At 39.9% G+C, this 24092-nt stretch overlaps 1 protein-coding gene across 4 annotated transcripts in view; it reads left to right on the plus strand.

Annotated features, from left to right (window-relative positions):
• Positions 1–24092, plus strand: part of ARHGAP6 (Rho GTPase activating protein 6) — a 335923-nt gene that overhangs the window by 261367 nt on the left and 50464 nt on the right. For all 4 annotated transcript variants that reach the window (XM_075176314.1, XM_075176331.1, XM_075176323.1 and 1 more), the window contains one exon: positions 8844–9003. In XM_075176314.1, the coding sequence (XP_075032415.1) occupies positions 8844–9003 (160 nt within the window). The remainder of the gene's footprint in view (positions 1–8843; positions 9004–24092) is intronic.

Genomic DNA, 24092 nt, shown 5'->3' on the forward strand with positions numbered 1-24092 from the left:
GCTAATTGCTTACTTTCTGCATGTTTGAAATGTGCTTCCTCGAGGCATGCTTCCTCTGTGTCGTTAACACCTGCAACACTGCTGGCTGGCGATTACAAACTCATGACTCAAAGAAAACTTCCTTAAATAAGAACACGGCTCCTACAACGCCTTTATTTCAGCCGAGGTTGTGAAAGAGAGAATGTGCATGAGGGAGCACACACTGTCGCAGTGCGGAGTGAGTGGGTAGTCACTGTGGGAGGTGTCCAAGTCAGCTCTGAGAGTAGCATTCACATAATGAGTTTGCAGGTCGTTCTGGAGGGGGCTGACAATCTCTACCAAGGTTCAATACAGTAGTGAGGGTAGGTGTTAGAGTAGTCAGCAGCCTCCTGATGGAGGCATTTGCCTGGGATGGGGTAAAGCCTGGTTCAAGCTCTTGCTCTAAGCCAGGTAGTACAGACCTCTTCCTGAGACCTCTGTGTCTTAGCTGAGTAACTGAGAGCTCTCACTCTGCTTCCAAATGTAAATATTTGGAGATGTCTTGCATTTTGTTCCTATCAACTAAATCACACCCACCCCCACTTCCCCTCCAAAAGAAGAAAAAAAAACCCTAAAATTGTTTTCCAACCAGACCTGGTATGTGGGCAGTCAGAACGACTGTTTTGCACATGCGCATACCGATCTCATTTTTCTTAGACCCAAAACCCTTTCTGTAAGTAATACCAGTTTATAGAAGATACTGGTTTGAACTGCTTGAAACAATAAGAATAGGGGTTTGTATTGAATTAAAGGCTTTACTATTAGTCAAATCCCAGTTCTTGAAGTCATGGAATTAATTATTTTATTTTACTTCATTATGAGATTCTGACGGTATGCTGAAGTCAGATAATGTAATCTACGTGTATCTTAAAAGCTCAAAATCCAGGAGGTAAATTAAAGTACTCAAATAGATATTTTTAGCCTTGTATACAAGACGCGGGCTGATACGATTTTTGCATGCTTGGAAATGACAGCGTGCTCTCTCATGTGCATTCTCTTTCAAATAGTAGATAATTTACTTCTTTCTAAAATGTTGCATTTTTTTCTTTTATACTGCACATAATAAAAATAGATGCCACTCCTAACTGTTCAAAGCATTGGCTGCAGTCACATTAATACTTATTATTGCATGCAGAAATGGTTAACTTCTGTGCTGTGCTAACAGAAATCCTTATTGTTTCACTGGGGCATTATGTACTACTTCAGGACCAGTAAAGCTACAAATAGGACATATGATTATATTTGTTTAATCCAAATTGTTTAAATGCATTTCACATAGGGTTTCGGCCTTCTTTTTTCATATGCTTAATATTAATCTCATTAGGCTTAGGAGAAAGAGCACTATTTCATATTCGAAATCTCATTGGAAATCTTTGCATTTAGTAAGAGCACAACATGAATGGATGGCATTCATGGCATGAATGGATACTGCAACCTGCAGTATCGAGCAGAGGTTTTCCTCGGGATGGAGCCCATGTTTTCCATGACTTGGGGCACAGGAAATCTCAGAGAGGACATGCCATTCTTTGGTGCATCATGGGCTGCGGTTCCTTGTTCAGCTTCACGAGCAGCTGGACACTGAGGGCTGTTGGAAGCACGTTTGTGTTGGTCACAGAAGCTGGAGCGGGGTCTATTTAAGGCAGCTTTGCCACTAAAAATAATACTTGTGCAGCTTTTGTATTTGACTTTGTGTCAGTTGCCATTAGCTTGCAGAGTTCACGTTATTCCTGCTGAAGCAGGAAACTGTTTTAACACTTGAGAAAAACGTAGCACCAACCCCTCAAAATATGCAGTATGTGAACCGGTAAAAGGGATAAGAATTCTCTTAATCAACCCAGCCTATCCCAGATCTCTTGTGTTGAGATTGGTGAAACCTCTGGCTTTTGGAGTGTAGCCCATTATTGTGACCTCAGATGGTTTAATTATTGCAGTTCAGCTTGTTACTGCATGCAGTCGTGATTGTGAAGCTGTGCATGTACTCTCAACCTGCAGCAAAATTGAGAGTATTGTAATACGTCTTAATTCTCCTTTACTAACAAAAATACACAAAAATCTGTTTACGTGAAGACTGACAAAATTTCAGCTGTAATTTTACAGTTGCAACTAGGCTTTTTAAGGTATTCTATCTCCATTTTGGCACATCCAAAAAAGTACTTGGCCCCTTCTGGCTCTAAGTATGGTGCTTCTGGATAAATTCCTCCAAAAATATTGATATCTGCTGAAGTAAGAAATTCAAAAAATCTGAACGTGTATTTTGATGGAGCTTTCTAACTTCTGGAGAGTGGTTTTCTGGATATATAAAAAAGTTTAGTACAGAGTAGGTATGTTAAAGATGAGTATTTTGCTAGGCAATACCTTTGTACATCATTCACGTTCATGAATGTCAGAAAAAGAATGAAATACATCTCCACTACACATCAATTTTTTTTAAGAGAATGCTTTTTAAATATTCTAAACATGAAATAATATGCTGAGGCATTTGGAAAACTTGGAGAGGTTGATCGTAGAAGAACAGGAAATATTTTTCCCTTTATTTTAGCAATCTTAATACTTCTGTGAAAGCATGCTCATTCTTCCGCTCCCTGTTTACCCTTAGACTAAAGTTAGAAGGGCTTTTTTTCTTTTTTTCCTCCACGATAAATGGAAATCACCATTGTAATATTCCGAAATGTGTATGGGCACGGGTTCATGCCGTCTTGCTAGATGAAGTATTTCTGCTGTGGGTGTGAATTCTGCCTCCCCTGTGGGGAATCCCAGCTTTCCAGTGTCCCACAGGGGTTGCCTTGCAATACCGATCCTGAGTACGTGGATTTCCAGCCTTGGGAATGAGGCAGGATGTTAGCTAGGAGTGAGGAAGTGTCTGTCTTTGGCAACGCCATGGCTATATTAATTGCCATGAAATAGTTTTGATATCTAAACCGCACTGTTTTGTAAAGTGTGATCTTTTGGACAAAACTAATAGCTTTTTCTGTACATACATTATTTAATACATGTAACTACAATATAGCATGAGATAAGGCAACTTTAGTGCAAGGCTCCGAACTGTAACACAGGATCATCTGGACTGGACTTACTCTCTTCCTAGTGGAGACATTATATGAATAATTTTGCCACTGATGTCAAGGGGAACAGGCTGTTGCCCTGGATAATGGCCTTAATGGAGTCAGTCTTTCTTAATGAAGATTAATTGTTGGGGCCCCATACTTTGTGCATCCATGTTCAGATATCTTCCTCTGAATGCTTCGATGTCACGCAGCAAGTCTTGTGTATTTAGTATTTAGATGCCATTTCATTAATCTGAAAGACTTGTCTTCTTTTGTGATGCTAGCAGTCCCGTGGGAGCAGCTGTGTGACGCCTGCTGTGTTTGGAGATGCCAGAGCATCCGAGGTTGCAGTAGTTTGTAATGCCAGCTGGAGACCAGTGCGCTGCCTGTCCTGAGCTGCGCTGGCTATGGAGGAGCATCTGGAAATAGGGTGGCAGAGAGAGTCAGGCCGTAGCACACTCACACCGTCCAGTTGTTTCCTAACTCTTCATTAATTGGCAGGTGGTTATCTAGGATGGCATTAGTAAAGGACTGGCCACGCGGTCCTTGACTGCATGTAATGCTAAAATGGATATTTAACATAGTTCATTTCCCCCTTCTCCTTAATTCTCATCCTGTCCAGGAATAGTATTCTGTGCATTGATTTCGTATGATAGAGTACATAGCTGTACCGGAGTGGCTGGCTTTCACTTCAGAACTGGTTTTGGTTCATACTAGCAGCAATACCAGGGAAGTGAGGAAGAGAGGGATTACCTGTACCAACAATCAAATTGTGAGAGTTTATGCCTGAGGAGCCTAGAAATAATTTTAGAGAGAGTTTAAATAAATCATCAAGGTAAGTGAAAAGTTTATAAAGTGGCCATGATAGGCGGTTTCATGAGGCTTAAAGAAGTAATTAAGCAAACAGAATTAAGACGCTGTAATGCTATATTTGCCATGTTATTTGCAATATAATCTTTTGGTGTGCAAAAATACTGAATTCTTTTACAGTGGAGACCCCTCGAAATACAGGCACATAGCTAAGTGTTGCTAGGGTAGGAGAAAAACAAGTAGACATAATTGGTTTTGATCTTAGTGGTTTCAAATGGATTTAAGCAAAAGACTAATGAAAAGTAGACAGCTAATCTGATAATGGGATTTACCTAAATGAGTACAGACTAATTAATTAACAATAACAATAATGCAGTAAGATAAAAATTGCTTTCTCCATCTTGCATTAAAATTTGTGTTATCTAAAATTGCCATGTGTGGGGGTTCTTATTTCCCACCCTGTGCACGATCCACATTACTCACTAAGGCTTAAAACTCTGCAGAGATCAACAGAGGTCGATCATCGCCCGTAGATTTGCATCTAGGTTCAGGATTTCTTGCAGTAGTTGTCAACCCGTTTCTGTATTGTACAAAGGAGAACGAGACTTCACTAAAAGACATCTCAAAGACTGTGTGTTGGAGGCTCAGGAGAAAGAGGTCAGGTACACAAGAATAGCCAACACATACTTAAGAGTAATTTAAGCGCATAGTGTTACTTAAGTCAGGATGTACCACTTAATGTTTATTTTGAAGCCACTGAACATCCAACCCATTAAAAACATGCTTGAAAGAATGTTAGTAAAACTGCAGTCTGCATCTTATTAAAAATGTGCTTATCACTGCGGACAAGAAATGTGGGAAAAGTGGACAGATTCTTCAAAGGCACAAGACGCAGTTAATCAGTCATCTCCTTTGCTGAGTCATCTGCTCTGGTATTTTAGTTACTTACCCGATAAGTGAACTGCTTGGTTGAGTGGAGGAAAGATGTTAGATGTTAGTGGGAGGGCCAGAGAGAAAAGGCAGCTGAAGCTGGAGACTTGCGAGGGAAAAGTAGTGACTGGTTGGTAGAAGAAACCAGAGAAGGCTCTTAGTTTGGTTTAAGGTTTTGTAAAAGTCAGTTATGAAAGCACCCTTGCAGTTAGCAGTTTGTGCCCTATCAGGCTGATCACTTTATCCGGGAGCAATATTTCTGTTTGCACTCTTCTCTGTTTGTTTTTGTGTTGGTTTTTCTTTTTTTTTTCCTTCTTGGTGATGAAGGAGCCATTTGCAGATCATATTCTGACCTACAGTCCGACAATCTAAACAATAGAGAAGAAGCTGTGTGTGTATGTCTGAACACATATCCAGTGCATGAACTTCAAAAACTAAGGCACTCTGACTTCTGTTCCTCTTAAGCTTCTGCAAGGAGCTGTGACAGGCTGATGTTGAAGTTGAAGTAGGCTGATGAAATGTTCCTCCTCGTATGGAGAGAAAAACAGAAAATATTCTCTGTGTCTGTTCTGCCCTTTCCCTCCTTCCCTCCTTTCCCTCCCATAGAGTGGAGAATAGCTTTAGGCAGATGTGACTGATGTAATTGCACCAGCACCCATTCTCCAAGGGAGCTTGACTTTTCTGGACCTCTCCCAAGCCTGGTTGATTTTGCAGTAATTTACAGACTGTATGTAAAATTGTACAGTGCTTTAGAAGGAAGATGAGGCTTTTAATTTACCTTGTTTCATGCAAAGCATAGGAGTCTTTGAATAGATTAAATTATCAAATACTGTGTTTTGGCTCATAGAAGACAGTGATATTTATTTGCCAAATAAAACAGACTTTTGCAAGGAAACATTTCTTGAGCCTCTCACTTCTTTAGTAGATTAGGAGATTCCACGGGCCCTAACACATGATTTTCCAAAAATATTTTAGTTAATTAGTCATGTGTTCCATTAGCATAGTAAAAACCTATGTTAATGTGACCTAGCAGAGATTTTTATCAAACCCATCGAGTGTAAAAGAAGAATGTCTTCTTTAGTGTGCAGCAACTGGACAGAGTGATTCCACATTCTTTATCGCCGCTCAGTGACCTGGTGTGGCGTTGGACAGTGCAGAGCTTGCATCCCACCGTTTTTTTAGCCAGACAGGGCCAACCCAGTGAGTGCCAGGGACATACTGGGAGCTTGCAGACTGCCAGAATAAAAAACCTGGTTGGAAGGAACAGCCCTCATAATCTTGCTGAGTGCTTTCTTTTTTCCCTTGGTTTTAAACCCTTGACCTACTATAAAAAAATGAGGTGGGGTGCTCCCATATTAAGGTGAAATTATCCTGGGTAGGATTCCTGAGCCAGTGCTGAGTTGGCTGCTCTGCTCACATAAAGCAGCACAGTTCTGTGCAAAGAGGCTCACTGGGGTCCCCAAAGCAGAACATTAGTGCCGGGCTGTACCAGAGCTAGCAAGCCCTGTCACTCCGGGTTCAACTGGTTTGGCAGGGCTAATGTTTGAGCTGGGCATTGCAGTGGTATAGCTCACTGCTTGCAGTTACAGAGCTAACTCAGAGGTAACGCAAAGGATGTGGAGTTACCTCCAGAGTTAGTTTTCCCCTTGGTAATTTTTATCCGAAAAAGAGCAACAATTCATATGTCCATGCAAAATTCAGTTAAGGAATATTTATTTCATTTGTGGTAATTCGTAAAAGCCCCACGCACCCCTTGGGTTTTGTGCTTTACGGGAAACAGGACATAAAACAGTATAAATATTCTATTACCTCAACATTTTCTAATGGGTATCCTTTTTGCTTCCCATTCCTGCTTCAAAATTGAATATTTCAGTTTGAAATTTTTTATGGTAGACATATCAGTGATATTTTTGTTTATGAAAATGCTCATCTCAGAGAAATAGTTAAGAGAGAATACCCCCAAACTCTACCATAAAGACCTATGTTTCTCTCTCTGTGACATTTTGACTGTACATAATATGTTCATGAGGGGTTGAGGCATTATCAGGGTTGGAAAGGAATTACTTTCTTAGTATACATTGTCTGGTTGTGGATTCTGTTCTCGATCACTTTTATATATAAATGACAACAGCTTTTTCAAAAATGTAAATGTTTACTTGCAGTTTTGCAAATCAGGTTTATGTGACTCTTGCTGCTTTGGTTTTGGTTGAGTTAAGCTAATCGTGTGTCACCGTGCAAAGCTTTAGTTTGAGATTATTAATTCTAACTAATCAACAGTAAGGCACTAGAAGAGCAAGAAGAGAGGAAGAGGCAAAAAATGAAGGAACAAATTCCAATAGTCAAATACTGGGCTAGCGCAGAAGTTTGCATATGTGGCCCATGTATATATAAATATCATAAAGATATTCAGCATAGTACATGCATTGAGTGTACAGATGTGCAGTAGTTCACATTGAGGTAACAGCTATTATGGTTGCCTAATGACTTACAAAAAATAATATGAAAAAAAGCTTCCGTGATGAACTCAAACATACTTCATGCATCATAAGAAACGGTATTTAATGTGTAATTCCTTTGATCTATATTGCTAGATGGTGCTGCATATTTGTGAATGGTTTTTGTCTCATACGTGTATGTGAATACACACATGCAGTCATAGGTATGCATATATAGAAACGTGTATGTGTTTGTATATACAGTTTGTATGTGTGCGCATATATATACACATACACATATATAGGCAAAATATATGGAAACGTGCACAAAGATGTTTACATACGACAGGATGCATAGCTGGTAAGTAAAGTCAAATTTTACTGATTGTCATGATAAGGAGCTTCAGCCAGTGTCTTTTAAAAAGTCGATGGGCATCCTTTGACTGCAGATGTGTGTGCAGAACAGATGAATTATAAGTGAGCGGTGAAAAAATGAGCATGCAGTGAAGGTACAGATGTTGAAATTTAAACTGAAAGTGATAACTTAAAATGAGAGTGAAGTTCGTTAATTGTAAGTCTGCCATGTTGTGATGAAGAGCAGGTTCGTGGATTTGTCTTTACAGCTCAGCTGATGTACGTCAGAGTATTTCCATTATCAGCTGCATCAGGTTATACCTACTGACAAATTTGATGTTTATTTTTTAACGTGGTTAGAATGAAAAACAAATTCTTCTTTCTTTCCCTGTAAAATGCGCTCTTTGATGATGCTTTGATGAATTCTGAAATTCTTGCTTGAAGTTAATTGTCAGCTTTTAAGCTTGTCTATGTGCTTGCACTTCTCTTTGACTGTTGATTACTTCTCTTGCCCAAGCTAAATACCAGCTAAGAGAATAGCTTTTTGTATGTGTTATCACAGGTGGGAGATAGAACAGCTAAAGCTTTTGATTTGCTTTCCAAGCATAATTGGTACCTTACAGAGATGTAGCATATCTCATGTTGTTTTCCTGTATAAATTCTAACACATACGTTGTTATTATGGCTTTTCAAAAACATGAAACAGCTTGTCCTTTAGTCAATCTTGGTCTAAACACAACATCGTCATAAGGAGGGGATGGGATGTGTCAGAAAAGAGGCTCTGCCTGTGTACTCTCTGAACAGTCTGGTGGAGTGGGATTAGCAAGTTGAGGGAGATAAGATGCATGTCGTCCACGGACCCGTGGAGGTCTGCACGTCTGACTGACTGCGCGGGGAAAGGAATGAAGTGACGACCGAGTACTGTACAAAGAAAGCAAACCGGGAAAAGCAGACAAGGGCCTTTTTTTCCTGCTTTGTGCTTTTGGTTACTGGAATCCTAATGTTTTTGCAACAATACTTGGTTAAATGGTTTCAGACAGAATTGACTTTTTGTTTTGCATGTCTGTACTCCTTTTAAGGAATGCTGCTCTGAGGAAAACAAAGATATTTGAAAGGCTAGAGATGTCCAAGAAAATGGCCTTTTAGAAAAGGGGACCTGTGTTGTTTTTCCTAGCAGTAAAAGAAATGGTTCTGTTTATTAAACTGTGCATACCATATGATGCTTCATATTTTTCCATTTGATTTCCTGCAGGGTGATTTCACTTGGAACAGCATGTCAGGGCGCAGTGTTCGGCTGAAGTCAGTTCCCGTTCAAAGCCTCTCGGAGCTGGAGCGTGCTCGGCTGCAGGAAGTGGCTTTTTATCAGTTGCAGCAGGACTGTGACCTGGGCTGTCAGATTACTATCCCCAAAGGTAAGGGCTTGATAAACCGTCTGTGTTTAGATTGCTAAGCCACTGACTTCGTATCACAGCAATAAAAGGGAGAAAACACTAGGTTGTTTATTCCACAGACATTGTCTTCTATTTCATTTTTGCTTAAACATAGTAACTACGTAAAAACGACTGGTAACGTTTGTCTACTATGTCCAACGCAGGCCACCTGGGGTGGCATCATCTGATCAAGGACAGCTGTCAACAGGGTAGATAATCTAAATCAGACCTATTCATGCTAGGATCTCTTGATACTCAGTTGAGAGAAAAAGCCTTTTCTTACACTTCCTGACATCCAAAAGTATACATCTATGTAGGTCAAATAGATCATACCATAGAAGTAGCTTTTTCACTCTGTATTGTATTGGCTCTGGAGGAAGCCAAGCATCTCTAGTCAGCAGACAGTGAAGACATCTGCTTCAAATAAGATGAATCCTACTCAAGTTTTTCTAAAGACAGTGGTGATTATTTCCTAGAAAACAAGTTAATTTTCAGTGTAAAACATTGAACTCCTAGGGAACAGGAGATTAATTGAAAAGGAGAAGCTCAGCTATCAGAATCCTGATGCAGGATATGCGCATGTAGTAGACCTGTACTTAGGTTACTGCAGAAGAGATCTAAACCTCACTAAAACTAATGTGAAAGTTTCCATTGTTTCCTGTAGGCTGGAGATCAAGCTTAGCAAAGACAGCTACTGTCCTATGATACAATTATCTGCAAATCTGGCTTTCCTGTTGTTTCTGTCCAGTTGTTGTATACTTATTTAAGGAATAACAAGGGACCCGCTGAATTCTCACCTTTGGCTATGGGCAGAGGTACTGTGTGGCAGCACATACACAGTGATGCCACAGGACCGGTTTTTGAATGAATCAAAGTTAAGAAGAAAAAAGTTGTCTAGTCAACGAAAATAATGGTGTGGAGAAGAACAAATGTGAAATATATCAGCCTGGGTATTCATCAACTTTTTAGGATCTGTAGAAAACTCCTACCAAAACCAACAAAGTCCAACTTACCAATTACATCAGGGCATCCGTTTGTAGTGAGATGGATACAGTCAACAATTTCAAGCCTCGTCACAGCTCCCCTGGTCCCTCAAAAAATGCTCCATCAATATGAAAACAATTTCACAGGACATTCATATGAGGAACTGAATCACTAAAGGCACTGCAATATTTTCTGGCAGTCTGAACTGCCACTGGCAGTTCCAGTGGGAGATGAATATACTTATATGGAGGTAATACCATCCAACACAATAAAGTATACATATTCATATTCAGAAACTTTGAGCTTCGGAGAGTGAATACTATTTTTGTGTTCTCCTTGCTGTTTCCTGCTGGGACTGCCGTGAAAGGTCAGCTATCTGGGAAAGCCAGGGTCTCTTCCCCGTCAACCCACCCTTCCTCTGCAAGGTGCTTTGGAGTCACAGGCAACTTGGCACAGTGCTGCCAGGGCTTGCAGACTAGGAACTGTTGAATCTTTCAGGTTCAGATCACACACAAGAACAGTTTTTATTTTCACAGCATATATATACGTGGCTAAATATATAATGCATAATTAATTTTAGACATATTGAGTCTGAAAAGTATAATTTCATGCATAAAAACTAAATAAGAATAATACAAACTTTGGTGAAGCATCTTAAAATAAATGTCACTTCACAAACTCAGGAACCTGGGTTCCAGTTTCATCTCTATGGCTGACTCCATCATTTCATGTATCTTCTGCTTCAGTTTAGATGAGAAATAAATTAGCTATTCAGTTCTGCTATTCAGGTTAGATTTACCAGTGAGATTATTGATAAGAGACATATTATTTCACATCTGCATACTTGCTGTGAATTACTAGCTCATGAATTTTTCTGTGTTCTAAGGTATGCAGGGTGAATGAATAGCTGGTGCAATTGAGTTTTAAAATGTTGTAGTACCATCTGTTGAAGGAAGTGAAGGTAGTAGCTGGAATTAAGATGCATCTAGTATTTAACTGTCCTTCCTCTTTCTAAATATGGCACCAATTTTGGCATACCGCAATATATGTAAATAATAATCATTCTGTCACTCCATCATGCTACTTTCTATGCCGGCACTTTGGTAGGAGAATAAGAATCTACTATATTCTTAAATTACTACAGTTCAGGTCCTTTGCAGAGACTCTTCTGAAGTCCACCTCATGTTCCCATCACTCTTGAATGGCGTGGAATGAAAACGTATGGTAAGAGGGTAAGAGGGTAAGATGTAGCCATCCAGTTGATTTGCTAATATCACAGGACTGTGTAATGGAGGATTTCAAGTTTTAGCAGTGTGAATAGCAGTGTGAAACGGGCTCGGGCACTCTAGGCATGCAGCAATACAAATAACAGAAAACTCCATCACAACCATTTGTGCCTCAAGTTGAAAACACACTGAAGGCTGTTAAACTTTTTCTCTTTTTTTTTTTTTTAAAAAAAAAAAAGTGATGTGTAGAGCTGGGGGAGCTCTCTAGATCTGGAGAGATCGAGGCACAGAAAGATGTGCTCTACAGCTTCTACTTCAGAGAATGCTGCATGAAAATACTCAGGAGCAGAGGTAGTGGGATAATCTATGTATTAGAAAATACAGAAAGCAGTTTTAAAAGTTGGGATTCTTTGTGGTTCTTTGAGTGTTCTTCAAAACTTGCGAATGACTGACCTTAGAACATGCTTGTGCCTGCTGGGCATTTGCCTCCTGCAGACATTTGAGTAATTACATTTACTGGCACAGGTATTGTGGAGAGTAAAAATTCATTGTTCTTGGCTAACAAGTGTTTGTGCCAAACGTGCTTGCCTGGAAGTTAAGTCAGAGTGCAAAAGCATCTGCCGTATCTTTACGATCACAGTCATGTCACTGTCGGTTGCTTCTTCACAATGTTTCTGTCCTCCCATGCTCAGAAGCCCCCTTTGTCACAGCAGGTGCAGTTAGTTAGCACTTTTAGGGCACATCTGGCTATCCCCATGCTTGTAGAGGAACGCATAGAATGTAATACCTCATAAGTAATCCCTCTCCTCCGCTGTACTGCAGCCATTACCATTAATGAAGCGCATTGCTGACATCTCTTAGTTAAATATCATGTGGTCACAGAGGGGGGACCACCTCCCACAGGAATTTATGTAACCAGCACATCATTTAAAATACGCTACAATTGCACTGCAGCAGGCAATTAAATGAATTCAAATTCATCGAGAGTTATTATTTTTATATGTATGACAGAGATGCTTCAGGTTTCTTTCTTGTTCTCTTGTTTTTCTGCCTGATATCTGTCTTTCAGATTCTGTAATCAACATCTTTCTCAGCTCCCATGTCACTCCCTCATCTGCCACCAGTAACTATAGCAGGAATTGTTTATACTGTCTCTAGGTTAACGTGTTAAGTTGCAAGAGGCTATCATTTCCGAGCAAAGCATTACACAGTTTCTCTAGCAACGCAATTGCTTTGTGAAAGATTTTTTATTTGTTGCCTGATGTTCTGAATGGCACAACAGTCCGATTCTGGTGAAACTTCTTTACAGCCGCTGTTTAGAACATACTGTGTTTTTCTCAATTTCAAGGAAGTCAATCTTTTTTTTATAATGGGAGAAAAAAAAAACTGTGATGAAATTCACTTTAGATGTGCATACATCTTGGTGACTTTCAATTGTGTATGTCTTTGTATGCAAGTAGTGAGAAAAAATGAACCTTTTACACCATGTCTTCACAAAAAAAATTGGTAACTCAAGTCAGGTAGGTTTTTCAAAGTAAAACCAGGATCAAAGCAGGAGAGGAGCTCGTTTTCTTCGCCTCTGTTCAAAGGCTCCAGGTAGCTCTTGAGCAGAAGAGGTATTGAATGAGGCTTGTTTGGAGCAGTTTCCTAAACACCTCATGGTTATAACTCTCCTTTCTTTCACAGTCCTGTCCCACTTCACTGAGCCTGTGTTTGGGAGCACTGGTAGGCACTGCAGGGCTTTGTCAGTTAGAGCAAACGAGGAATTAGGGCTCCAGCCCTAATTCAACTCCTCAAGCACCTGGCTGGGTTTTAAGGTTTGATTCAGTAGGGACTTGAATAGAATTTGGGAGTCGGGGGTCACAGTTGCACTTTTCACCTCTCTTTATTCAAGAGGAGACTGTGGCTGCTCATGTTCTCACCAGCCCCCAACAGGATGCACTGCTGTCTTCCCAGCTTTGGAACGGGGCTGGAGGAGTTGTGGAGGGAAAGGATAAATGAGGAAAAAAAGAAATGCTCAATGCTTGTTCTGAGTATTGCTTAGATAGGTGTGCATTTATCAGTAGGGCATGCAAACATAAATGGCTGAGCTGCTTTTTGTGGTTGCTCATTGAGAAGATAACTAAGGGGGGAGATACCTGGATAATTAGGAAGTAATGAAGCTTGTATAAATACGAGTGCAGAAAAAGGAAAAGAGAAGATGAGAGCATCACTAGAAAAGTCCTCAAAAGTATTATTTGAAATTGGCTTAGAGGTGATTTAGCACGTGATTAAGCTCATCAGACTGTAAGCTGACAAAAGACTTGTAAACAGTGTCTCATGCTAAACGGCGGTGCATCTCAGTGAAAATAAGGGCCAAACTGGATATTTGGCAGATATTTTAGAAGTTTGTAATTCTGTCTGTTTGCTTCTTTTTTCTTTGAGCTAGCAAATTGTATAGATTGAACTATTGGGCCTGGATTTCTCATATACTAATTTCTCATTTCTTCTTTGAAAACTCACGTGTTGGAAGGGAAGGACAATGCAGGGATGTGGATGCAGGAAGAATAGTTAGGATCTGTGCATCTTTTAGGCCCAGCTCCCTAGAATGCTGTGTGCCCTGGGGCTGCCATGTGCCACAGAGCCAGCCCCTCCTCTCCTCTGTGAAAGAGGCCTCTCTGCTGTCATTAAAATCATGTGATAACCACTGTCTGCTGAGTCCAGCTGTCTTTGCTATTCCTGTAGGTTGGATGAAGCACTGACTTTTCGTCTGAGTTTTGACCTCTCCTGGTGTTGATGTTCATGATAGCTACTAGGAACTTTTGTTGATCCTCAGTAGTGCAGAAGCATAGGAGCAGTATATGTTTTCTCATGCATTTGTTTACCTGAACAATGACAAGCAGGAATTTGGACAATATCTCTAGTAACTCAGGGAGAAATGGCATCTTTGCTTCTGATCTTCTTGACAGCAAGTTTTTGACTTCTGATCTACGTCTGTGTAGAAATGGCCACATTCAAATCCCCATATATCAACGATATTTTGTGTTTTATGGATTTTCTTATTTGTTGTCGCTTTGTCCCTTGTGACAGCACAAGTGTTTTCTTCATAGTGTCAACAAAGAATAATGGAAAACGGTTTATGTTTTCACATGAATAAATCTCTTAGAGTAGCTCGATTATATTTCTCACTGGTGATACTGTCCGATGCTGTAGCCACACAAGCAACGTTGCTGCACAGTAAGCATCTTGGTATAATTAGGTAAATTGCATTATTACTGCAATAACAATCCGGCTGCCTGCATTGTCCTGAGATGCAAAAGAAGCATGTCATGTATGTGCCTGTGCAGCAAAATAGAAAACTCATGTGCTGCTATCACACCAAGTGTAATCTCCAAAACTCCGGGGAAGGGTTGTGGCTAGCAGAGGACTTAAAGAGTTATGAGCACGTAGAAGTCTTGTGGGCTAGGAATTTCCCCTGGGGAGTTTCCATCCTCCTTCCTCTTGCCTCTTCCATAGCCAAATACAGATGGGCTTCTTAATAAAGGAGAAGAACTGATGCCTGAAGTTGGGTCTGGGAAAACAATTTAGTAAGTGCTGTTGACTACTCAAAAGTGTATATGGTATTCTTCTATTGAATTTCTTTGCAAAGTTATAGATGAACCTGGGGTGATTTATGGACAAGCACCAGAAAACAGCTGTAGCGCTACTCATGTCTGTTTAATACTGCTTTTACTTTTATAAAGCAGAGGTGTCACCAATAGTGCTTGCTACCACAGCACTGCCCAAGATTGCCTTTAGAAGAAAACATTCCACTTATTCTTGCCCAACACTGGCTGCTGGGACTCGGACAGGGCTTCGGTAGGAACCTCTTGGGAAGAGGGGGTGAAGATATTGGTCCAGTGGGGAAGAAAGGGATCTTGATAGATGATGGGGAAGAAGTAGATAAGAAGATTTTCTTCTTTTACACAAAATTGCTGTAACCTATTCAGAGGCTTTATATTTGTATTATAAAAGCATGCTACATGTTGCCAGTTGTGATTATTTATTTTGCTCTTCGTGGGTAGATGATCATTTGTTATTGATTCATATGCTGCCTCCCACTTTGGGAGCACAGGCTGCCTGCCTCCCAGTCTCAGCTCCTGTGGGAAGAAGAAAGCAGTAGGCAGGTAATCATACCAGTAGGTACCAGTTTTTCTCACGCAGTGATTGTGCGGTCGTTCAAGCATAGCAACTGAGAGCACACAAACCAAACTGCTCCCTTTTTGCCTCCCCACCTTGTTAATTGTCAGATGACAATGGTGCTTCTGAGAGTTACCAGGCTAAATTAGCAAAATGTTGTAAAGGCATGTGCATTGCCATTGCCCACACGATACAACTCGAACTCAAAACTGACTTCAGACACCAAAGAAAGAGAAGAGGCATATCTGCTTGTGTGTTAGCTTTGTTTTGACTTGTTTTGACAAGCTTGGGGCAGCCTGTGATTATTCATTAGGACATCAAACAAAAGTTGTGAAGCTTTTTCATATATATCAGCCTGGAGACTACTGTTTCATAACTGCAGCTGAATACTGCAGCTGCATGTTTGAAATTACCTGCTGGAAAGAAGTACTTTTCATGGGCTGATAATGAAAAATAGAGAGGCAAGTTTATTTTTCTGCTGAAAGGAGGTCATTGCAGTAGTTACAACTAGGACCTGTGTTTTTATTGCACTCATACATTCTAGCTCCAGCTATGAATCAAGACTCTTGTTTTGATGTAGACAACTGTGCGGTGGTTTTGGCCACCAGAAATTAGTCTCGGCACATGTCGGGGGCAAGGGAACAGTGAGCGAGACCCAGGACGTGTGGGTGGGTTAACCACTGAGGGGCTTTTCAATACGGAGGAAGTGGTGACCAGCAGGATGAGGCCTGGCTGATACGATCATTGCCCCTCAGTTCCAGAAGGGTTCAACACATCAAAAGATCTTCTTCTTTTAGGAGAGAGCTGCCCCCTGCCCCACTGATTTGTGGATTGAAGTGTCCCCTGAATCCCATAATAAGAATATGGGCTCAAAGAGTGGATCATTTTATACCTGTGTTTAATCTTAGTTTAGCAGATCTATCAGCTTAAGCTTGCAGAATTGATGAGGCCTCTTGATATTCTAATGTTCATCCTTAAGTGGATGACACATTCAAAGTGGCTCTTGAAGATGGGGAAGGTGAAGATACTGAAAGGACTCAGAAGGACCAGGATTCAGAAAGGGTTCTTGTGATGAAGAAGGTTGTAGGACCAGTCAATTTTGAGACATTGAGGTAGATAGAAAAAGGTGTTCTCTTTTATTCTCGAAAAAAGGGGAAAGAAATGAAAATTTATGCTGAATTCTCCTGTTAAAATTTGGACATATTAATTTAATGTGGATGGAGTAGAATTTGAGTCAGCAAGGGGAATATATTATCTAGGTTTTGCACAGGCCTTCACAGAATCTCATTGTTTTCCTTATTAAACATTTTTGGTTCTAACCTGCTAAATTATTTCAGGCCAGTGTTTCAGACTTGTGAGAAAGTTGACACGGGAGCTTTTTGTGTGTGTGCACTAGGTCAGATTTCAGAGGCCTGGGCTCACTCAGTTTGGAAGTTCTACTAGGCAAGAACCCTAGAAGTATCTTTTCATTTTTCATATGTCATTCTTCTCTTATAATTAATAATAATGATCCCCAGTATTAACCCATGTTTCAGTAGAGTATTACAGGGATGCTATCAAACTTCATTTTTTTGTAGGAAGACTATTAGCACAGGAGTTCACTCCTGTATCTTCAAATTGACGTGGTGAAATACCTTTGTTCCAATCTCATCTTCAAAATACGAGATTGATGTATCTTGAGATTGAATATGTGTTGGCCCAGGACTGTTAACAGATCAGATGCAACAGATTGCACTACATGCAGTAGGTTGGGCTAAGGCCAGAGCGTCCGTCTCTGATGAATTATCTTGCTTTTGTTGGCTTGGGTCACAACCTTAATGTTATGGTGATGTAGTGTTTTGGTTTTAACATGCACTACATACCAAAGTATATTTATGCTTTGGTACAACCATTGCATACATTTACTTTGTACCTTTGAGTTTATTTTAATATTTCTCAAATATTTTGGAGTGAAAATCCAAAGGCGAGCCACAGAATTTGTCTTCACTTTCCAGAACTGACAATAAACATGTTACCCAGCTATTTTAGCAAGTGTACCAAATGTAATAAAAGAGATTAACTGCCTTTACTAAGATGACTGTTTACTGTGTTGATGCCATCTGTGACAAGAATGTATATTCACACAGTTTCTTATTGTTAACAGCAACTAGGTCATACACAGTAGTTTCAGTAATTACAGCAAGTGTTCCACTTTCTGAGGGAATTGATTTTTTTTAGACTTACTGGGACATTTGGGGAGAAAGAAGATAATCCTTAATTTTACTGCCAAATCTAGTTCTCAGTTCATTCCATTAGTTGTAATGAATATGATCTAAGGTTGGGTTTAGAAACCTAAATGCAGTCCCAGTCCTTCAAGGGAAGATACTGCTTATGCTGCTTGAACATGTGCTGTTGTACGTTTTTGCATGCAAGTTTTGCAGCCAGTTCCACCAGGTTTGTGACACTGTGCATCTGCTCGCGTGAAGTGAGCATTAGTCTCCGGTACGACGTGCTTTAGTAAGGCGAATTTGAAGGAGCAGGGCTGGCTAAGTGTGTGATTACAGACTGAGCGCTGAGACAACCCCTCCTCTGAAATGGAAGAAAACATACGTAGTTGGGCTTTCTGCATTTTTATTGTTCATTGGTGCACTTTGCCCCCAATATGTTCCAGTTAAGCTCTGAATAAAAACGGGAATTCAAAGTTACGCGTTCTCCGCTTCTTGTTTATTTTGGCAGGGAGTCGTTTTTTGGGTCTGTTTTTTGCTTACATTACTTGTCATTGTATTTCATTATCCATTTTCCTTAACACTGAGAGTGACTATGATTTTTATCTGGACTTACATTTTTGTGAGGGCTCCAAACTGCTCATTGTTTTTAATCACTGACCATGTTATATTCTTTACAGGCTGTTGTAACAGTGGAAAGCATCTAAGTAAACTGTAGCCTATGCTTTGTGGAGCTATGGGATTACAGACTGGATGCTTTTGAGTTGGTATCAGTATATCTTTTAAGTGAAGAGGCTTATTACCACCCCTCTTAATGCCAACCTCTGCCAATTCTTCTCATATAAATACTGCCTTGGACGTGGTCCTGCGAGTCCATGGATTTTCTTTCAATATAGCAGTGTTCATGAAGATTATATTAAAGACAAGCAAGACTGTGAGCTAAATAATGCTCCTTTATGCTACATTAGGAAATCTTAGATACACTGTATCAGATTTGCAGTATCAGACTTGGTCAGAGATGAAAACTGTGTATCTTGCTGATTTTCAGATGGAAGCTTCCCCCCCCCAAATTCAGATTTTCCATGGAAACATGGATTTTTCTGAGGATTTTTTTTCCTCCTGGGAAAATAAAACCAATATCTCTCAGTCTGGAAAAAAGAAAATAAAATTGACTTAATGTTTTAAGCGAGGAGAAGTCCCAGCTGCTGCAGGGTAGAGGTTGTAAGAGCACGCGGCCTTGCACTCTGCTTCACAGGAGTTTGTCAAAGTGAAGGTGACAGGAGCTTTTCCAGGGAGGGAGATAAGCAAGCCAAAAAAAAATTTTTTCCCTCCAAATAAGGAAATTTGCAGAAATTTCTTTTTATTAATTTTGTTTTTCATATTTGACTTTTTGCCACCCTTGAGACAAGAACAAAATGGAAATACATGAGGCTTGCAAGAATGTGATTTTTCTAATGGTAGAACAGGGGAAATAATTTATTATCTTCAAAACTTAAGAAAGTTTTTAGTGATCTGTTCCTTTTTTAAATTTTGCTATGAGGCAGTTTTTTTATAAAAGACTCTATGTAATGCTCAGCAAATTGATTTCCAAGGTTTTCTTGTATCACATAGCAGGTTTTACATGTCTGTTTACATCAGGAAAGCTTTATTCAGCATATCTATTCCGTCAGTTAGAGACAAGCTAATAGTTTTAAAAGCAAATGTTTTTATTCACTACAAAACTCACTACAAACAAAAAAAGTTTGGCCCTTTAATAATTACTTTGTAATATGGTAAATAGCTAGGAGCTTTGATTGAGAAGTAGCATGCGTTTTCTTCAGTGCTATGTGAATACAGAACAGAAGTAGAAAATGCTAGGCTTCTTCGTGAAATCAATGGCACTGTTAATGTGAACATGGAAGAATTACTGTATAACGCAACAGCTTTAAAAGAAAGATTTGTCTAACTTCTGAGAATCTACCTGTTGTGTAGGTGTGTTTTGTGAAGGTGGAAGAAGGGAATGAGGACGGGGATGGACGTTGAAGGAACGCTTTGCTGCGGAGCTCATTGGGCAGGAGTGCTGAAAGGCAGGAGTCTTTCAGCGGGTATCACGATGAAGGGAAGAGATCGTGCTGAAACTCCGAAGATAAATAGGGAAATATTACGATCCACATTTCCATATACAAATGTCATGAGACGTAGTTACTGGAGATGGAACTGTGACCAGAGGTCTTCATTATTAGGGCAGCTGCTTATTTAGATGCTGACTGTTGTGGGTTTAGGGTACTGCTCTTATAAATCCAGATCCAGAGACTGCTGCATGCATACATTTGATGTGAAGTCCCACTGATCTTAGAAATTACTTCTGAAACATAAAAAATTCCTATCTAATGTAATATCCTTAATAGTACACTTGAAATAGCTACTGACTATAAGTACATATAAATACATTCAGTACTTTGTCTGTATTAGTGCGCCACATGGAAATCTCAGCTTACATTTTAACATGTTACTCATGACCATTGGCCGTACTGAAAAGTTCAGACACACAGCCTGAGCGAACCAGTGTTAGGAACCAAAATGCACATGCAGAGGCTCTAAAACACTGTGTTTTGCAAAATTAGGTGTATTTGATTCTTTTTGTTTGTTTTCTAAGTCTTTGTGAGAACACTAGTGTAACAGAGGTATTCTTGATTGTGTTCTGCCAAATCTGTCTTTAGTACTTGATGTAGTACCAGCCCTTTGTTTTCGAAAACTCAGCTAGGCTGTCCTGTGCTTTGCAAATAATCCACATAAGTATGTGGTGATTCTATAGTGACTTAAGATTTTTATTACAATTCAAAGCCAAAGAATAAATACCAATAAATATATCCCATGTGAGAAGCTTTTGAACCTTTGTTTGGAATACTGACATTGCAGCCTACTAATTTCCGTGTTCTACTTGCCTTTGGCAGAGCTTTGGTTTAACGTGTATTCTTCTGGTACACATCTTTTAAAATTTCAGTTGAAAATCAGATTTATTTCTATTATCTTATGTGTATTGCTGCTTTCAAAAGTGCATTAGAGAAGTATTTCTGATGTGGATTTCTTCTTGCCTTAGGTAGAAGAGTTAGTTTCTAAAGTTTCTTCAAAGGCATGGTTTCAGTGGAGAAGTTGTGGTTGGTGCCAGAAGTGTAAGAATGCCTCTAAATACTGATTAGGAAAGATAAGGTGACTACAGACAGATTTATTTTATCAGAGCTGCGGTACTATATATATCTTTGTATTGGGCTTTTACACTGAAAAGGCTACCTCAGATTTAATGGAGACCTAATCTCCTGCTGAAGGTTTTTAAGAATAGATTAGACAAATGTCTATGTGACTCTATTTATGTGCAGGAAGTCGACCCAAGTGTTCTCTGCAGAGCTCATCATGCCTTTTATCTATGTGGTTTACATTTTCAACACCTGTTCCTGTTTATTAATAAAAAAGTATGTAAGCTGGATGATTGATGATGCAGAGGACAGGTAATTATTAAATGAAATATTATTAGAAAGAAGATCCGTTGGTCATTTTTCAAAGGGATAGCATCTCAGTTATTGGGGCCACCAACCTGTCCAGTGGGAGACCTTCTGCACTGTGGTTTCACTTCCTTGCGCTAAAGGCTCCTCTCATTTCATTTCGTCATCAAGGCTCTGAGCAGGAATATTGTGGACTAGTTTAATTAGTCCAAGAGAGTAAGTTGTGAAGGCTGTTTTATTTTCTTGCACAGCTCCTTCTTTAAGGTGAGAGTCCGAGGAAAGACTTGTATGAAGGGATCATAGCAACAAAGCAATGGTCAGAAGACAGTGGGGACCTGGATGCCCTGAACCACCTCTGTGACCACCGGTGTGTCCCCTGAATTCCAGTGAGTTGGGGGAATTTCCTCTTCTTTTGAAGAGCTCAACCCGTTCTCACGCCAAGAGCAACCTGAAGGAGAGCTCTAAGGGAGAAGTAAAGAAACTTGGTTGCTGCTTCACTTACCAGTACAGGCGTGCAAGCCAGCTTATCAATACACAAAAAGTTCAATGCCAGCTAAATGCCGGCAATTTAATGTCTGCCCCTAGCCCACCCTGTACTGTGGGGATTAACGGTAATTCTCCCTATCAAATCAAGAGTCACTTTGACTAGGATGGCATCAAACTATTCTCCCCCCTCCATATTATAAAATGACTTTTTATTTAGGTAACTGCTGCCAGGAGATAGTCAATTTTTCCCTGCCCCCAGTGGACTGAAGGCAGTTTTAGAGCTGTTATTCGTATTTTTCCTATCTCAAACTACACCATCACGGCTCCTGTTTGTTGTTTGTTTGGGGTTTGGTGTTTTGATTTTTTTTTTCAGTACAACTAAAATATTTTCTTTTACTGTAGTTGTTTTGATGTAGTAGCGTAGACAGTTTTTGACGTATTTTACTGTCAGTTATGAAAGCACTCCAAGAGGGGATGTTCAGTCTTTCTCAAAGCTTTTAAACCTCTGCCCATTATCATGGTTTCTGAGTGCCTTCCATGTAGAGAGAAGGGCAGCAGGAAAGTCCCTGATGTACCACAATCTGTTTAAGTTAGGAACTTACCTACCTTTTGAGTTTAGGGAAACTCCTGCCACACTACAGATATTGCTACAGATATGTGAAAAAATACAGTGTCTATATTTTGTCACTTCACATTACTGTTTTGTGAATCCTGTCATCAGTCTCAGTGTAGCAAATATTGCCCTGAAGTACAGAAGGAGCGGTTCCCTCTCATTTCAGTATACCTGGAGACATTTTCTACTTCTAATATTGACATAAGGCATGAGTGCCATCAAAAGACCTTCCTGGAGAAAAATGTGTAGGAAGTTACCCTTTGGCCCACTCTCTCCGGGGTTATTTTGTTTTGTTTTGGTTTGGTTTTTTTTGTTGTTGTTGTTTTTTTTTTTAAATTAATTTTATTTTATTAGAGTACTATGATTTGGGACTTCTCATGACACAGCAAATCCTGAGCTAATGTAGGCACTGAAGCAAGCAGAGCTTTGTATTAGTTGAGAATCTAATTGTCTGTGCTCAGGGAAGTCAGACCTGGCATCCTGCATCTTTATCTGTTCTCCCTTTCCAGGGATGCACCTGCTTTTTGCTACTCTGCAGTGACAGCCATAGAAGGGCATACAAGGGCATTTAGCCTTTCCCTGTAATCCTTTAAAGGCTGCCAGGTAGCTTTGCACGCTTGTTTAAGTTATTTCCATCGTCTCTTCTCTATATGGCAGCAGCAGCAATTTCCCTCATCCTAGCATAGAAGAAGGTTTGAGCAGCTGTTTATTTTCATGTCAAAATGAGTTGATTTCCTTAGGTCCAGCTAAAGGTTTAGCAAATACCAATAAGCTCCAAAACAATTATAGTTTAGTGTTGTGATTTTTCATTTCCTCTGTAGAACTCACTGGATATCTTGTTCCTCAGAGTTCGTGTAATACAGCCATTGTAAATGTATTGGTAAATAAAAAAGTATTTAAATGATGTAAAACTATATATTTTTTCCCTCCAGTAATGCCAAAATAGCTGAAAAGTTTTTTTTTTCAACTTTTCAAACACAATTATCTCAAGAGCCCAAATGCGAAAAGATTAAAGAATTGAAAAAAAAATCAAATGAAAAGGGAAGATAGGGACCTTTATTCTTGGTTTTGATGTGGTGGTTTGAAAAATTATGAAATAATTAAAAATTCTGATCTTTTAAGGATATTTATACATGGCATGTGCAAACTGAAGGCAGGCATCCTTTTTGTATTCTCTTAAGGGTTGCTTTTGGTGCAGCTCCGCTCGTGCTCATCTGTTAGACCTGCAGCTTCCTGCACAGCGGGAGTGCGGTGGCCGGGGGCAGGGCTGGAAAGCAGCTCCTTCCCGGCTCTTCTCCTCGCAGGGGTGGGCTGTGCTGACAGCCCCCTCCCTCCGGTTGTGGCTTCTGCCCTGACCTCGCTCCAGAGCCCAAATCCCATATACCCTATGTACTGAGGTTTGGCTCTCACCCTTAGAGTACGTTGCACCTGCATTTGCCCACCAGTTAACCCAAGTCCCTCATGATAGAGAATCATGGAAGAACATATTTGAAAATACCAAAGTAGTTATTTTCTTCCAACATATATACTTGGAGACTATTTAAAACCTTATGTACACTAGGGAAGGTGGAGCTGAAATGTCGTGTTTTCTTATGATTACTCTATGCACAGGAATTGAGTAGTATTTGCTATTTGAATTAGAGCATTGCCCAAAGTAAGCTTTTTTTTGTGAAGAGGGTTCGTACCTATCTCGTTACAGTTATAATCTATATCTGTATCCTGCTGTTTTCCAACACGTAACGTTTTTTGTTCAGCAAGTTGGGACATGACTCTTTCTGATAGAAGTAGACCTTGAGAATAGGATTCAATAGAAATGGTGCCTTTTTCACTCTAACAGGTTTGATTCCAGTTTGGAACTACACTTTTGAGATGTGTTTTCCTAAAAGACAGGACAGTCTACTGACAGTATGCTCAGTTGGTG

This window comes from Calonectris borealis, chromosome 1 (assembly GCF_964195595.1).
Source record: "Calonectris borealis chromosome 1, bCalBor7.hap1.2, whole genome shotgun sequence".
Lineage (NCBI taxonomy): Eukaryota > Metazoa > Chordata > Aves > Procellariiformes > Procellariidae > Calonectris > Calonectris borealis.